Source organism: Ylistrum balloti, unplaced genomic scaffold, assembly GCF_031769215.1.
Source record: "Ylistrum balloti isolate Yb309-2 unplaced genomic scaffold, AGI_CSIRO_Ybal_v1 Utg371850, whole genome shotgun sequence".
Lineage (NCBI taxonomy): Eukaryota > Metazoa > Mollusca > Bivalvia > Pectinida > Pectinidae > Ylistrum > Ylistrum balloti.
Window position 1 is genome coordinate 99,620 of NW_026782917.1, and position 18,595 is coordinate 118,214.

Sequence of the window (18,595 nt, forward strand, 5' to 3'; positions counted from 1 at the left end):
AAGCACTTGTGATATATGTAGCCCTGGTAAATACTAGTAGTAATATACCACTCAGCTGTATCATTCTTCACATACCTTGGTAAATAAAACACAAAGACGAAAATAATCACATGCATGTTATTTATTAATATTATTCAAAATTGAAACATTGTAGATTCAACAAATTATACATATACAATGCACTTATATTGGAAACATTTTTGGATAAAATCTAACATCACACTTTCTATTCTTCACTGTGGCAGTTATAATGTGTTCAATTTCATGCATTGTAGTCATACATTAATCATACACAAAGCCCAACAACGGTATGTGTGATTCAGGATCATACACAAAGCCCAACAACGGTATGTGTGATTCAGGATCATACACAAAGCCCAACAACGGTATGTGTGATTCAGGATCATACACAAAGCCCAACAACGGTATGTGTGATTCAGGATCATACACAAAGCCCAACAACGGTATGTGTGATTCAGGATCATACACAAAGCCCAACAACGGTATGTGTGATTCAGGATCATACACAAAGCCCAACAACGGTATGTGTGATTCAGGATCATACACAAAGCCCAACAACGGTATGTATGATTCAGGATCATACACAAAGCCCAACAACGGTATGTATGATTCAGGATCATACACAAAGCCCAACAACGGTATGTATGATTCAGGATCATACACAAAGCCCAACAACGGTATGTATGATTCAGGATCATACACAAAGCCCAACAACGGTATGTATGATTCAGGATCATACACAAAGCCCAACAACGGTATGTATGATTCAGGTTCATACACAAAGCCCAACAATTGTATATATATATGATTCTGGAAGTTGGATAGATTTCATTCTCTCAAGCATACACACTCTGTTCCACAACTTAAATTACATGCTTAAATTACAGATCTTATTTTGTGTAAAACACAGACCTTTCACCACAGCTTAAATTACAGATCTTATTTTGTGTAAAACACAGACCTTTTACCACAGCTTAAATTACAGATCTTATTTTGTGTAAAACACAGACCTTTTACCACAGCTTAAATTACAGATCTTATTTTGTGTAAAACACAGACCCTGTACCACAGCCAAATCAGTGATCATATTTCATAGAGAACACATGTTATGAGAACTCCTATTTGATAAAAAATCTCTTTCATACATAAAAATGGTGTAAAATATACAAATCTAGAGGGTCAGGAAAACATCAATTAACTCACAAATCTGATTAAAAAAACATGTTAACTAATCTCATAGAATTAAAATCAACACTAAAAATCTCTATAATAAGTGAGTATCCTGTGTAAGTTTTAATCAGGACTATGTCAATATGACTACGTACATAGCTCTGCCTAACATCCTCAATATTCCAGGGTTTATCGCTCTCCGCACCCCTGGACCATTTCATCACTAAATTGAAGGTTCCACGTGCTGCATCTTTTGGATAAGACAAGGAAAATAGTTTGATCCTACATCAAACAAATCACATGGTCACATAACACTATTTTGTATTGTCTTCAAACTTGTGCGTCGCTCTTTTGTGGCCTTCACATTACTGTTTCAGTCTGTGATTGGTCAGTTTTTCACTGCTGCAACCAGATCTAAACCAATCAAATTAATTCACTTGTGCCTTCAATTTTCCATGAATGGTTTAAGGGGTACAGAGAGCGTAAAAACCTGGAGTATCGAGGATGGTTCCAGGGGTACAGAGAGCTATAGAGAGTGTAACCCGTGGAGTATCGAGGATGGTTCCATGGGTACACAGAGGGATAGAGAGAGTAAAACCTGGAGTATCGAGGATGGTTCCAGGGATGGCGAGAGAGATAGTGAGGGTAAAACCTTGAGTGTTGAGGATGGTTCCAGGGGTACAGAGAGGGATAGTGAGGGTAAAACCTGGAGTATCGAGGATGGTTCCAGGGGTACAGAGAGTGATAGTGAGGGTAAAACCTGGAGTATCGAGGATGGTTCCAGGGGTACAGAGAGTGATAGTGAGGGTAAAACCTGGAGTGTCGAGGATGGTTCCAGGGGTACAGAGAGGGATTGTGAGGGTAAAACCTGGAGTATCGAGGATGGTTCCAGGGGTACAGAGAGGGATAGTGAGGGTAAAACCTGGAGTATAGAGGATGGTTCCAGGGGTACAGAGTGATAGTGAGGGTAAAACCTTGAGTGTTGAGGATGGTTCCAGGGATGCCGAGAGGGATAGTGAGGGTAACCCCTGGAATATTGAGGATGCTCTGTTTACATACCCGTCTTTATGATTAATAAATGCAGTGTTATAATCAAAGATTAATTATAATATGTCATTATAACAGAACAGAATATTTACACAAGCACTGCTATTCTACACACTTGGATGATGCAATTTCTTGCCTATAGAAAATTCCTCTATGCTTAGTCTATATATTGGTATATCATAACTACAAAATGATTTATGATGAAATCTCCAGGAGCTAATTATATACATTATCAAGTCACAATGTCACTGAATGTTCAGTGTAATCAACATCCAACACCTCCAACAGTATATACACATGTGTCACATACACAACTGAGACCTTGTGACCAGTGATTTGAGTGGTGCTATCTGCTGTTGGTAGACACTGTTGGTGGTCAGAATACATATGTGCTTAACATTCTTTTGAAATCATTCAAGATTAAAAATTATCAAATTTATTGAATTTTCTGGTTAGTATACATCCCAGTCAACAATAATTTTGACCGATTTGGATCTTTAGGTCCGTATACAGGTTTTAAACAGTTTACTACTTTTATAAACTGTCTTTATCTTAGTCTTGAGAGTCCTCCAAAACACTGAGACAAAGACCATATACCAGGACCCCACTGTTCAAAGACGGAGATAACCAGCACTTAATGAAAATTTTCCAAATAAATTTAACAAAATTGAGAATTTTTTTTTATCATTTTGCAGCTGTAGATTTGTTGAAGTCAGGTTGATATATTGGAATGTTAATTTTGCCTTGAATGCTCTTGTATTCTCTGTGGCAACAACTTAATTTTTTCACTAACCACTGCATAACTCTAACTAATCTTTGAGCAACCAGAGCCTGAAACCAACAAACTCTGGATTATTGGCCTTTGATCCTGTTGTCCATTTCCTGGTGTTGTGTTGGGAAAGATTGGGACAAAGGCCTCATTCTGTACACAGTGAAATCAGTCCTGGCGTTTCTCAAGGATGAAGCTAGTAGGCTCACGTGGAGTAGCAAATATGCTATAGAAGTAGGGAATTTCTGTGACACCAGGGGGCAGCACCACACGGTAGTTCCGCAGGAGCTAAAGATTGGAATGGAAGTTAAATATGTGATTTGATCAATAATATAATTGATTGAAAATGTTATACAGTAAACTTTTACACAAAAAGTCAGCTAGCATTTATACATTGCTTAATCTTCATTCAAATCAAACAAAAATTAAATAACAAAAATCCTATTACAAACAAGAGGCCCAGAGAGCCTATTGCTCACCTGATTTTGTTAGACTGAAATTGTTTCATTTCAAGGAACAGGAAGTCTTTTTACCCCCCAAGGGGCCTGCAAATCCATTTACACAGAAGTCTCCTTCACCAAATTGGGACATGTTATTCCCAAAGAAGTAGAAGGATTTTAAATAATTTGCTCAGTTCCCCTCATTTGGCTATGCAACTCCTGCCTCAGGGAGCTAAGACCAATATTTTAGCTATACAAGATCAATTTTACTTTACCCTGGAGTGCTTCAGACCAAATTTGGTAAAACTCCAATCATCCCTACAGGAGGAGTAGGATTTTAAATAATTTGCTCTGTTTCCCCTTTTGGGTCCTCAGGCCCCTAGGGGCAAAAACTCACCATTTATGCAAAATTAATTCCCCTTCACCTAAGAATGCTTCAGACTACATTTGAGCAATATTCTGTAAGTCGTTTAAGACATGTTTCAATTTTCTGGAAAAAAGTTGACAAAGGACACCATTGTATGCAATAAGCTTACATGGCCCTTTGGGTTAGTTAAGCTAAAAGCATATAAAAATGTTGAACCCACCTTAGCAGTACAAATATAGATTTCCTGCTCAGCGAATCTCTGGCCAATGCATTTGCGTGGTCCAAATCCAAATGGAAGGTGAGCAAAGGGGTTCACATCGGTCTTGGTATCCCCACGAATCCAGCGCTCGGGGATGAACTGGTCCTGCTCAGGAAAGTACTTTTCATCTCTCCCTATTGGCCCACTGCACAGTTGCATTGGTGTCTGTAAGAACATAAGGATTTTCATGATATTTGTTGTTAACTGCATTCATCATGGAAATTGTCCTTTCAAATATAAAATGTTCAAAATTGGAATATATTTACCCCCTTGGGGACATTATATCCCTGTAATGTAATGTCCTTGTCCAGAATCCTTACAGTACCTCCTGTGATGGGGAACACCATTCTACAACACATGTTGATAACATTATCATACAACACATTGATAATGGGGAATACCATTCTACATTCCTTTACTGCCATTTACACATGTACCTGTTTGATGGTCACTTGAGCAGGCTTTGATGCCTAGATGGTCACTTGACCAGGCTTTGATGGTCACTTGACCAGGCCTAGATGGTCACTTGACAAGGCCTTGATGGTCACTTGACAAGGCCTTGATTGTCACTTGACCAGGCTTTGATGGTCACTTGTCCCAGGCCTAGATGGTCAAGTGATTTTTGCTCTCCACCAAATCTTAACACATAAAAGGGATATTTTAAATTTGGTTTAATCAACTTTAAGAAATATTATCAACTTTTCACAGATAAATAAAATACTTAAAGTCAATCCATTCTTTATTTGTTGTCTACTTTTTATTTCTATTACTTTCTCCTTGATTTTTATAGGAAATATTGTTATTGAATTCCCCCTGATATGGCCTTTGACAGCAAATCCTTGCTTGTGTATATACATGGTTTAATGGAGAAGAACAAATACAATTCAATTAAATCAAATTCAATCATTTATTGAAATGATCCCAAATTTTATCCACCTCTTTACATTTAAAATGTGTTCACATTTTCAAGAATCAATTTCAAATAATTTCCAGTTTAAAATTGTCTTGTCCACAAACAGAATTTTATGTTCATTTTTGTATGGCTCAATTTAGCCCTTAGATCAGGTGACCTAAAAAATGTCACTTTGACCTATGACCCATCACCATGTTTGGTCAGTTGACTTTTGATTTGATTTCTACTAATTTAGCTCTTCAACATCATAACAAAAACTCTCAGAACTTCACCTTTGACCAGTGGACTTAAGAATGCACATGGATTAGGAGAAGAACACACCACTGTATCTATTTATAGTATCTCCTCCACTACGTGATAGAAAGCAGTAGAGTGTGATGTCAAGCAGACCTTACCGAAAAGATTCCTTGAGGCATGCTTTCAGGTAAGGGATCTTGTTGATGGTGTCTTCTTGGATTTCTCCCCGCTTTAACACATGTTCACAAAGATCTTTGAAAAGACGTTCCTGTTTATCTTGGTGTTTGGCGAGATAGAATAGTAGGAATGTCATAGAGTTGGCCGTCTAAAGGAAACAAACACAAACATACAGCAAAATTATTGACAGAGAAATAGTGAGCACACTTGGCCATTTGAGCCAGGTGAGCTATAAGTTCTAACCATGCTATACGGTCTGAATTATATCCAGTTTAACTTATTAAGCTCAAAAAATGTATTTTATATTTAAACTATCGTGACTTTTACCTCACTCCCAACAGGTGACATGGAACTTGAAGTCATTAATTTTGGTAAAGCACTTTAGGAACCTTCCACCTACATTGTATAAAAAGTTTCATTCTACAATCTCTCAGTCTTAAGACGTTTTTGAGATTTTGGTTACTGTGACCTCTTTTTGCCTCCTCCCATAGACTTCTGCTTTTGCCTCCTCCCATAGACTTCTGCTTTTGCCTCCTCCCATAGACTTCTGCAAGGTGGCAACCTTGTAATTCAAAATTTTTTAGTAACTTTTGTCTTGGTAAATTTGTTTTACTTACAGAATCTATTCCACCAATGAACACATCTGTAATTGTGCGACGAACTTGTCCTGTAGTCAGTCCAGGAGTGGAAAGAAGGTCGAAAAGGAGGTTGCTTTCATATTCTACACCATCTTCTGATGCTTGTTGAACTAGCTTCAGTGTCTTGTTAATATGTTCATCTGCAGTGCTGGTATTTAAAAATGATTATATTTAACATCTTGTTACATATGTTCCATACCAAACAGTTAAAAACCTTTCACCAGAACAGAAGGATTTTTTTCCTGTTATACATCTAATGGCCCCTATTTCTTCGCCTCCAAGGAGGATAAACCGTCAACATCTACAAGTCTGATGAAGGTGACTGTAGTCATCAAAACGCCACAATCATATCTTGTGTTGGTTCTACTGTAAGAACTTTTATTACATCAAAATCAACTTCAGTCACTTTCTCCACAGGGACTTGGCACAAATTCTCAGCCCATATATATATCTTAGTGACTATAATACATATGGACTATGGGATAGAAATTCATGCCAAGCTCCTGTGGCTTTCATCAAAAGACACTTTCGAGAAAATATTTGGTCACAGGTGATTCAATCACATTCCTGACTAGTGATATTTTGGCATTTGAGATGGAAAAGAATTGTAGGATGAAATTGTCCTCTGCACTCTGATATTTGAATTCATGATGTGAAAAAAAAAAGAAGAAAATACTGACATTTAAACAAAATTAAACAAATTTCAACAAATATTTACACAGAGTGCATTAAAAAATGTATGAAGTCCAGATGTTTAAGAAGGGTAAGAATATGAATTGTGATCAGACCAGGCAAGTTATAATTAAAAAGTTTTCACAAAATCCATCCATTGGCAATGCTGTTTATAGTAACAAGAAAAAGATAGCCATGAAGAGACAAAATACAACATTCAGAACCACACACAAATTGTTTGTTTGAGGGTTTACTTTCCATTGACAATGTTTGCCTTAATGTATTTTAAGTATTAAAGACGTCGAAAACTGACATTTCAAAATCTTCAACCTGAATCTGTAACCATGTATAACAAGAGGCTTAGCGGCCTTGACGGTCACCTGAGATAAGCAATATTGAATATAAAGTTTAAATGGTAGTTGTGACACTGAATATAGTAAGGCAGTGTCAATACATGCATACCATCAAAACTGTCATCCTATATTGATAATTCTTACAAAGTTATTTCCAGAGGTAAATAACCAAGGTTATGCTAAAAATGACTTTGGTGATCTAAAAATTTGAAAGAAACCAATTTTCAAAATTATGATGCCAATAGGACCTGTATCAATAACCAGGCTTTCTTTCACTAAAACAAAAGAAAAGGAATTTTTAATTTCTAAGCACACACACACTCTATATTCATTTCTTCATTGGGTCCCACCCCTCTGTTCTTAAAAGTATTTTAAAGAATTTCCCTCAAATGGGTCCTGGTCTCACCATTTATACAAAACTGATTTCGATTTACCTAAGGGTGCCTCAGACCATACTTTGACAAAATTCATCATTCCCACAGGTGGAGTGAGGAAGATTTTAAAGAATTAGCTCTATTTCCACTAAGGGGCCCTGCCCCTCCTGCCCAAGCATTAAAGCGTAGTATTTAAAACTCCAGCTTTAAGGCCTCCTTCCCAAGTCCCTAGGGATCAAATCAACTTTCTTAATTTATGAAATGAATCCCCACACACAATGATCTTTCAGACCAAATTTGCTTAATGCCTGTGCTGATTTCAACAAAGTTTGGTCTGAAACATCATTAGGAGTGGAGAATCATTTTTTAATTTCAGAAAGTTGATTCAACCCCTAGGGATGTAGGGGCCAGACCCAAAATTGGAACGTTAGTCAATATTTTGCTTCCAAACATAACTCTTCCTTAATGCGTGGATGGATTTCAACCAAATTTGATCTGAAAGATCACTCTATGTGGGAATTATTCAAAGTATGAGTCTATATCCTGCTACCCATTTTTAGGTCATATGACCAGAAAAGAGATGACCCTAATGCTGTTATGCTGTTGTGCCTTCCATCGTCATCTTTTCCTTTAAAACACTACTCCTGCTTAATGCCTAATGACTTATACTTTGAAGAAGGCACGCATAATTACACCTGCACAATCACAAACCAAATATTTATGGATTGACAGACTGACTAATTCAATCAATATGTCATATGATGATAGCGAGCTAGATCCAAAACTAAATGGATTAGTAGCTGTACCTGTACAAAAAATTGGCAGACTTCTCAAAATCCTTATAGTACTTGGTCCGAAAAAACATGTAAGATGGAATAGTTTTGTAAAAATGGTTCCCAAGGCGATCCAGATAATCCTTGGTGTAGGCCATTAGAGGTGTAACAGTGTTGTCTGGAGTGATACAACCCAAACGAGTGTTAAAGCACAGCATTCCCACACCTATAACACAGAGCACAATATCTATACACATAGGGGCTATTAAGGCAAACTGGTTTGTCAGCACTTAATATATGACATTTTAGGCAGTTGATAGAGACCTACAAATATCAATACTGGCCTTGAAAGCCGTAGTTGAAGCAAAATATGATGAGTAGTTTCATCTGTATGTAATATACACATAGCCAATCAACCAACAGATAAACAAAAATGATCCTAGAACATTCAATATAATCACATTCACCAAAAATCCAAGCATCTACAAACCTTCAGCAGAATATTCCATCAGTTTGAAAGGCAGGTTTTCTAGGCGATCTTTACCGTCCAATTTCTCCACAAAATCGTCCGCTATTTTGCTCAGCTTGGGTGCATATTTTGTCACTGCTTTGGGACGAAGCATGATTTTTTGAGTTGGGCTCCTCATGGAATACCACTCTTCACCATTTCTGTAAAACAATTATCAGAGACATCAAACACTTGGAGGAGTATATTTTCTATATGAACTAACACTAAATTATGAATTAAACTGGAACATAGAACTATTTTGCCTATCCAGGACTCATAAGTGATGATAGGTGCCTATTGAAACAAAGGACCGAAATGAACAAAAAACAATTCAGAGATCAAACTGACGAGTGATGCTGATACAACTAAACTGATTCAGGATGATCAGAGCAATAATTAATTATCATCCTGAACAATGAAGACATCAGCATCTATTGAAGAAAATGATATAGAAGACAGGAATTTGGTTTGACAACTTACGTATTTGACAGACTCGATGGTATGTTTTGGCGCTTTTCATATACTGTGAGGAGAGGGAGCATTGCACGCTCGGGGTATTTCTGGTCTGCCCGAAACACTTTCTCAATGTCGTCAGGATCAAAGAGGTACAAACTCCACATGTTTCGCAGCCTTATACGCACAATCGGACCATACTCATCCCTCAAAGCAACCATTTTTTCATTGAGCAGGCGAAGGTCGTATTTACCTAATAACATACAATACACCATTACTTATCATATTTACCTGGTGACATACAATACAGCATTACTTATCATATTTACCTGGTGACATACAATACAGCATTATTATCATATTTACCTGGTGACATACAATACAGCATTATTATCATATTTACCTGGTGACATACAATACAGTATTACTTATCATATTTACCTGGTGACATACAATACAGTATTACTTATCATATTTACCTGGTGACATACAATACAGTATTACTTATCATATTCACCTGGTGACATACAATACAGTATTACTTGTCATATTTACCTGGTGACATACAATACAGTATTACTTATCATATTTACCTGGTGACATACAATACAGTATTACTTATCATATTTACCTGGTGACATACAATACAGTATTACTTATCATATTCACCTGGTGACATACAATACAGTATTACTTGTCATATTTACCTAGTGACATACAATACAGTATTACTTATCATATTTACCTGGTGACATACAATACAGTATTACTTATCATATTTACCTAGTGACATACAATATATAGTGTCTAAAACTAAATCTGATTGGTTCATCACATGATTTTATTTTTTACTAAATCTTTTGATTTTCTTTATCACAAACAGCAACTTTTCATATTAATGTATCAAAAGTGGATAAAAGTGACCTGTGACTTTTGACCTTCAGCATCAACAATGACAACTAAATGTGATATTATGGTAGAGCTTGCTGAAATTTGTGACAGCATTGTTGACAAACAATACGTACATAAAACCGAATTCTGTTAAATATAGCCAATATTGTATTACTGAATGGTTTGAACATCAGCCGCATCCCAATGTACGGGAGAGTGTAAATGCCGCCAGGGCCAGGGATATCCAATAAGTTGTTGCCGCCTGTTGACTTTGTGACCTCAGCCGACTGGGTTGATGTCGCTGTCACAGTACCTCTACAACAAGGTGCAGTGACTGCCTTCATGTCAAACAGCAAACGAACAGTCCTGGAAAACAAGAGACAACATTAATCATATGGTACCATATTATTTTCTGATCCCTAGCATATCTCACATCTCTGTGTTAGGTGGTAGATCACTCAAACTTCTGTGTAAGGTGGTAGATATCACACACACACCTCTATGTTAGGTGGTAGATCACACACACACTTCTTTGTTAGGTGGTAGATCACACACACTTCTGTGTTAGGTGGTAGATCACACACATCTCTGTTAGGTGGTAGATCACACACACCTCTGTGTTAGGTGGTAGATCACACACCTCTGTGTTAGGTGGTAGATCACACACACACCTCTGTGTTAGGTGGTAGATCACACACATCTCTGTGTTAGGTGGTAGATCACACACACACCTCTGTGTTAGGTGGTAGATCACACACACCTCTGTGATATGTGGTAGATCACACACATCTCTGTGTAGGTGGTAGATCACACACATCTCTGTGTTAGGTGGTAGATCACACACACACCTCTGTGTTAGGTGGTAGATCACACACACACCTCTGTGTTAGGTGGTAGATCACACACACACCTCTGTGTTAGGTGGTAGATCACACACACACCTCTGTGTTAGGTGGTAGATCACACACATCTCTGTGTTAGGTGGTAGATCACACACCTCTGTGTTAGGTGGTAGATCACACACACCTCTGTGTTAGGTGGTAGATCACACACATCTCTGTGTTAGGTGGTAGATCACACACACACCTCTGTGTTAGGTGGTAGATTACACACATCTCTGTGTTGGGTGGTAGATCACACACACACCTCTGTGTTAGGTGGTAGATCACACACCTCTGTGTTAGGTGGTAGATCACACACATCTGTGTTAGGTGGTAGATCACACACACACCTCTGTGTTAGGTGGTAGATCACACACCTCTGTGTTAGGTGGTAGATCACACACCTCTGTGTTAGGTGGTAGATCACACACACACCTCTGTGTTAGGTGGTAGATCACACACACACCTCTGTGTTAGGTGGTAGATCACACACATCTGTGTTAGGTGGTAGATCACACACACACCTCTGTGTTAGGCGGTAGATCACACACACACACCTCTCTGTTAGGTAGAAGAGAACATTAACTTGTTTCTGCTTGCCTAGAATGCAGTGTTGTTGCAATCAAAAATGAAAAATTCACAATAGAAGTATGAAATGATCACACTTATCATACATGGTCATTGAAAGATGTCCATGTTGGCTTTGTTGTAGAAGTTCAAGATAGGTTGCTGATATAGAAGAAACTGTTGTATCCTTGATTAACAATTCTGGTAAGTTTATACAATACACTTAGGTCAATAATTTTTTTGTTATTCAAAGACAAGACATCATCTAAAGGTGAAATTAAACAACTTTGCTAGGTCTTTGTAACCTGGTTTGATAAGCTCATCCATAAATTCAGATTCATATGAAAACAAAAACAAACAAGATGCCGCAAAGCGTGGCATTATCCCCCGCGCACAGGTGTTGGTATGGAACCCAAATATGCTACATATAGCACTGTAATAATTTGAGACTTCACACACTTATGTATCAGTACTTTACACGTGAAGGTCTATTACAGTGAGAGCAGTAGAAAATGGTAAACTCACATCTCCTCAACTTCAACATTATAGATATATATCTATACAGATATAATTGAAAATATAGAATCAACACAACAAATGTGTTTCAGTAATGTTTTCAGGCATAACAGCTATGTTCAGGCGATACAATTATCATAATGCCTTGGTAACCACAGTATGATGTTATAAACAGCATATGGCAGATCACACACACCTAATAATAATTCCATTGCAGTATATCGACATTAATTTGTAAGACACATCGTACCAATCAAATATGTAACATTTCAAGAATTAAGTGGCATTTAACTGATATGTCAACTTATCTGACTATGTTTACCATGGAAACAGAAAAAACATATATAAAGTGAAATGACGGTAATAGCAAAAGGCACAAATAGGGCACCCACTTAATATGTGCAGAAAGTTTTGTGAAGTTGAGTGGAACGGTTTGGAAGTTATAGCTCGGAAAAGCCCTCTTTTTGTGTTATCTGATTATGTTTCCATGGTAACAACAAAAATATAATAAGTGAAATGTCGACAATAGCAAAAGGCACAACTAAGGCAGTGACTTAATATATATAGGAAGTTTTCTGAAGTTGAGTGGAACAGTTTGGAAGTTATAGCTCAGAAAAGCCCTCTTTTGGTGTTATCTGATTATGTTTCCATGGTAACAACAAAAATATAATAAGTGAAATGTCAACAATAGCAAAAGGCACAACTAAGGCAGTGACTTAATATATATAGAAAGTTTTCTGAAGTTGAGTGGAACGGTTTGGAAGTTATAGCTAGGAAAAGCACTCTTTTGGTGTTTTCTGATTATGTTTCCATGGTAACAAAAAAATTATAATAAGTGAAATGACAACAATAGCAAAAGGCACAACTAGGGCAATGACTTAATATATAGGAAGTTTTCTGAAGTTGAGTGGAACGGTTTGGAAGTTATAGCTCGGAAAAGCCTTCTTTTAGTGTTTTCTAAGTTTCCATGGTAACAGAAAAAAATATAAAAAGTGAAATGTCGTCTATAGCAATAGGCACAAAAAGTGCACCCACTTAATATGTGCAGAAGGTTTCGTGAAGTTGAGTGGAACGGTTTCGAAGTTATAGCCCGGAAAAGCACTTGGACGGAAGGACGCAAACGCGTTTCGCAGGGGATAATCAGCCAACAGAGGGCACAGTTAATTAATCTGGTCCCATTGGTATGCCAATATTCTGTTGGAAGATTTTATCACCAAACTCAACAAAGATAGGACATGACCATGTGCACCTGTCAAGATTTTTGGTTTTATTGTTATTATTATTATTATTTTCTATTTTTTTATCTTTGTTAGTCCAATAAATGTGTATTCCACGGTTTTATCATGTTTGGTGGTAAACGTTATTTATTTGCAAAGACAAATATCCCGTTTGCTATGATTTACAGTTAAGTTTTCTCGAAACTGATTAGGTGAGGATAGACAGACGGACAATAGAAGCAGTGTGTTTTAACACACCGTCACCAATCCTGATAGTGGCACGCTGGTACTTGTGGACTCGATTTCAGAAGCATTTAAAAATTATACAAAAAAAGAACCCCACACGCTATAGTCTCATCAATCGAGCCCACAAGTACATGTGTTCCGTCTCCGTGACTCCTCCAGTTTCCGGATATCGTCTCACCGACGAACGTCGGCGTTCTGACTACCTTATCATCATACCCGTTCCTTATGTAAGAGTCCTGTGGTTCAGGCCTACACTTGGGTAAACTGGCAAGGAAAGCTAGCTGGCTCAACATTTCGTACTTAGTCCTTACCTTGCGTGTCTCATTGTGCAATACGTTTCCGGGAGATTAACCCACAACCTGTCAGAACTTCGTACTCGAGGTATAATATTCCTCTGTTGTCAAGCCGTGGTTGTTACTGTTACACAATTATCGATCGAGGCCAAGTCGGTCTACTCCGTCACAAGACTGTTGTTGTGAAAACAGAATGGGGTCAGTGCCAGATGTTGGGGTCGCTTACCTTGACCTCTTCTTAAATACGGAATAAACTCGCCCGCGTACTGCAGGCACGTGTGCTTCAGAATACGGTTTCATTTGTGACAATTCTCAGATGTGACCCGGTGGCACTGTGTAATCCATGGACTAGATATGCTAAGATATCTGCATTTTATCAATTTTACACACAACAGAATAATGCACATTACTCTCAGAGAGAGGCAAGTATTTATATATAGAATGTCAAAACTGTTTAAATTAACATAAGTAGAGGTAAAAGTAAGATTAGATACGTACATGGTGTCCGTAGTAAATAGACATCCATTTATAAGAGAAAGGGTAGATGAATTCTCATACAAAATAAATATACATCTTTCTTAATCAGTTATATATTTTTTCAAAATGATCCCTCCTGTTGTAGAGTGTGACTTCTCCTCCCGCTGTAGAGTGTGACCTATACAACAAACAGATCCCTCCCGTTGTAGAGTGTGACTTCTCCTCCTGTTGTTGATTGTGAACTCTATAACAAACAGACCCCTCCTGTTGTAGAGTGTGACTTCTCCTGTTGTAAGGGTGACCTCTATAACAAACAGATCCCTCCCGTTGTAGAGTGTGGCTTCTCCCGTTGCAGAGTGTGACTTCTCCTCCCGTTGTAGAGTGTGAGAGTGTGACTTCTCCTCCCGTTGTAGAGTGTGACTTCTCCTCCCGTTGTAGAGTATGACTTCTCCTGTTGTAGAGTGTGACTTCTCCTCCCGCTGTAGAGTGTGACCTCTACAACAAACAGACCCCTCCCGTTGTAGAGTGTGACTCCTCCCGTTGTAGAGTGTGACTTCTTCTCCCGATGTAGAGTGTGACATCTGCTCCCGTTGTAGAGTATGACTTCTCCCGTTGTAGAGTGTGACTTCCCCCGTTGTAAGGGTGACCTATACAACAATCAGATCCCTCCCGTTGTAGAGTGTGACTTCTCCTCCTGTTGTTGATTGTGAACTCTATAACAAACAGACCCCTCCTGTTGTAGAGTGTGACTTCTCCTGTTGTAAGGGTGACCTCTATAACAAACAGATCCCTCCCGTTGTAGAGTGTGGCTTCTCCCGTTGCAGAGTGTGACTCCCGTTGCAGAGTGTGACTTCTCCCGTTGTAGAGTGTGACTTCTCCTGTTGTAGAGTGTGACTTCTCCTCCCGTTGTAGAGTGTGACTTCTCCTCCCGTTGTAGAGTGTGACTTCTCCTCCCGTTGTAAAGTTTGACCGTGATAACAAACAGATCACTCATGTTGTAGAGTGTGACTTCTTCTCCCGATGTAGAGTGTGACTTCCCCCGTTGTAAGGGTGACCTATACAACAATCAGATCCCTCCCGTTGTAGAGTGTGACTTCTCCTCCTGTTGTTGATTGTGAACTCTATAACAAACAGATCCCTCCCGTTGTAGAGTGTGGCTTCTCCCGTTGCAGAGTGTGACTTCTCCTCCCGTTGTAGAGTGTGACTTCTCCTCCCGTTGTAGAGTGTGACTTCTCCTCCTGTTGTAGAGTGTGACTTCTCCTCCCGTTGTAGAGTGTGACTTCTCCTCCCGTTGTAAAGTTTGACCTTCATAACAAACAGATCCCTCATGTTGTAAAGTGTAACTTCTCCTCCCGTTGTAGGTTGTGACTTCTCCTCCCGTTGTAGAGTATGACTTCTCCCGTTGTAGAGTGTGACTTCCCCCGTTGTAAGGGTGACCTATACAACAATCAGATCCCTCCCGTTGTAGAGTGTGACTTCTCCTCCCGCTGTAGAGTGTGGCCTATACAACAATCAGATCCCTCCCGTTGTAAAGTGTGACTTCTTCTCCCGTTGTAGAGTGTGACTTCTCCTCCCGTTGTAGAGTGTGACATCTCCTTCCGTTGTAGAGTGTGACTTCTCCTCCCGCTGTAGAGTGTGACCTATACAACAAACAGATCCCTCCAGTTGTAGACTGTGACTTCTCCCCCCCCCCCCCCCTCCGTAGAGTGTGACCTATACAACAAACACATCCCTCCTGTTTTAGACTGTGACTTCTCCTCCCAGTGTAGAATGTGACCTATACAACAAACAGATCCCTCCTGTTGTACAGTGTGGCTTCTCCCGTTGCAGAGTGTGTGATCCCTCCTGTTTTAGACTGTGACTTCTCCTCCCAGTGTAGAATGTGACCTATACAACAAACAGATCCCTCCTGTTGTACAGTGTGGCTTCTCCCGTTGCAGAGTGTGACTTTTCCTCCCGTTGTAGAGTGCGACTTCTCCTCTCGTTGTAGAGTGTGACTTCTCCTCCCGTTGTAGAGTGTAACTTCTTCTCCCGTTGTAAAGTTTGACCTTGATAACAAACAGATCCCTCATGTTGTAAAGTTTAACTTCTCCTCCCGTTGTAGAGTGTGACCTCTTCTCCCGCTGTAGAGTGTGGCTTCTATAACAAACAGACCCCTCCCGTTGTAGAGTGTGACTTCTTCTCCCATTGTAGAGTGTGACTTCTCCTTCCGTTGTAAGGTCTGTCATTTATAACAAACAGATCCTTCCCGTTGTAGGGTGTGACTTCTCCCGTTGTAAGGGTGACCTCTATAACAAACAGATCCCTCCCGTTGTAGAGTGTGGCTTCTCCCTTTGCAGACTGTGACTTCTCCTCCCGTTGTAGAGTATGACTTCTCCTCTCGTTGTAGAGTATGACTTCTCCCGTTATAGAGTGTGGCTTCTATAACAAACAGACCCCTCCCGTTGTAAAGTGTGACTTCTCTTCCCGTTGTAGAGTGTGACATCTCCCGTTGTAGAGTGTGACTTCTCCCGTTATAGAGTGTGGCTTCTATAACAAACAGACCCCTCCCGTTGTAAAGTGTGACTTCTCCTCCTGTTGTTGATTGTGAACTCTATAACAAACAGACCCCTCCCGTTGTAGAGTGTGACTTCTTCTCCCGTTGTAGAGTGTGACTTGTCGTCCCGCTGTAGAGTGTGGCTTCTATAACAAACAGACCCCTCCCGTTGTAGAGTGTGACTTCTTCTCCCGTTGTAGAGTATGACCCCTCCCGTTGTAGAGTGTGACTTCTTCTTCCGTTGTAGTGTGTGACTTCTCCTGTTGTAGAGTGTGACTTCTCGTACCGTTGTAGAATGTGACTTCTCCTCCCGTTGTAGAGTGTGACTTCTCCTCTCGTTGTAGAGTGTGACTTCTCCCGTTGTAGAGTGTAACTTCTTCTCCCGTTGTAGAGTGTGACTTTCCTCCCGTTGTAAGTGTGACTTATTGTACAACAACAGATCCCTCCCGTTGTAGAGTGTGATCTCTATAACAAATATATCCATCCTGTTGTAGAGTGTGACTTCTATAACAAACAGACCCCTCCCGTTGTAGAGTGTGACTTTCTCCCGTTGTAGAGTGTGACTTCTCCTCCCGTTGTAGAGTGTGACTTCTCCCGTTGTAGAGTGTGACTTCTCCTCCCGTTGTAGAGTGTGACTTTCTCCCGTTGTAGAGTGTGACTTCAGATCCTCCCGTTGTAGAGTGTGACTTCTCCTCCCGTTGTAGAGTGTGACTTCTCCTCCCGTTGTAGAGTGTGACTTCTCCTCCTGTTGTAGAGTGTGACTTCTCCTCCCGTTGTAGAGTGTGACTTCTCCTCCCGTTGTAAAGTTTGACCTTCATAACAAACAGATCCCTCATGTTGTAGAGTGTGACTTCTCCTCCCGTTGTAGAGTATGACTTCTCCCGTTGTAGAGTGTGACTTCCCCCGTTGTAAGGGTGACCTATACAACAATCAGATCCCTCCCGTTGTAGAGTGTGACTTTCTCCCGCTGTAGAGTGTGACCTCTACAACTCCCGTTGTAGATCCCTCCCGTTGTAGAGTGTGACTTCTCCTCCCGTTATAGAGTGTGACTTCTCCTACCGTTGTAGAGTGTGACTTCTCCTCCCGTTGTAGAGTGTGACTTCTACTCCCGCTGTAGAGTGTGACCTATACAACAAACAGATCCCTCCTGTTGTAGAGTGTGACTTCTCCTCCCGCTGTAGAGTGTGACCTCTATAACAAACAGATCCCTCCCGTTGTAGAGTGTGACTTCTCCCGTTGTAGACTGTGACTTTTTCCGTTGTAGAGTGTGACGTCTCCTCCCGCTGTAGAGTGTGACCTATACAACAAACAGATCCCTCCTATTGTAGAGTGTGACGTCTCCTCCCGCTGTAGAGTATGACCTCTACAACCTCCCCCGTTGTAGAGTGTGACTTCTCCTCTCGTTGTAGAGTGTGACTTCTCCTCCCGTTGTAGAGTGTAACTTCTTCTCCGTTGTAGAGTGTAACGTTGTAAGTGTGACCTCTGATAACAAAGTGTGACTTCCCTCATGTGAGTTTAACTTCTCCCTCCCGTTGTAGAGTGTGACTCTTCTCCCGCTGTAGAGTGTGACCTCTATAACAAACAGATCCCTCCCGTTGTAGAGTGTGGCCCTCCCGTTGTAGAGTGTGACTTCTCCTCCCATTGTAGAGTGTGACGTTGTAGAACAAACTTCCCTCCGTTGTAAGTGTGACTTCTCCTCCCATTTATAACAAACAGATCCTTCCCGTTGTAGGGTGTGACTTCTCCCGTTGTAAGGGTGACCTCTATAACAAACAGATCCCTCCCGTTGTAGAGTGTGGC

General features: G+C 39.9%; 1 protein-coding gene across 5 annotated transcripts; it reads right to left on the reverse strand.

Annotated features, from left to right (window-relative positions):
- Positions 1-103: 103 nt before the first annotated feature.
- LOC132563762 (probable cytochrome P450 49a1) lies at positions 104-14,118 on the reverse strand. Of its 5 annotated transcripts, XR_009554810.1 has the most exons (11): positions 14,009-14,118; positions 10,238-10,428; positions 9,199-9,424; positions 8,701-8,879; positions 8,244-8,436; positions 6,018-6,186; positions 5,382-5,548; positions 4,340-4,421; positions 4,035-4,238; positions 2,166-3,295; positions 104-2,113 (listed from the first exon to the last, which is right to left on the reverse strand). XR_009554810.1 is itself a non-coding variant. In XM_060228512.1 (10 exons), exons 1-10 carry the CDS (start codon positions 14,080-14,082, stop codon positions 3,176-3,178), a joined length of 1,557 nt encoding a protein of 518 aa, XP_060084495.1. In that variant the 5' UTR covers positions 14,083-14,118; the 3' UTR covers positions 104-3,175. The 5 variants fall into 5 exon arrangements, 4 of the variants coding, with proteins under 4 accessions (XP_060084495.1, XP_060084494.1, XP_060084496.1 ...); XM_060228512.1 differs by having other exon boundaries at positions 104-3,295; positions 8,244-8,388; XM_060228511.1 differs by having other exon boundaries at positions 104-3,295.
- Positions 14,119-18,595: the final 4,477 nt, after the last annotated feature.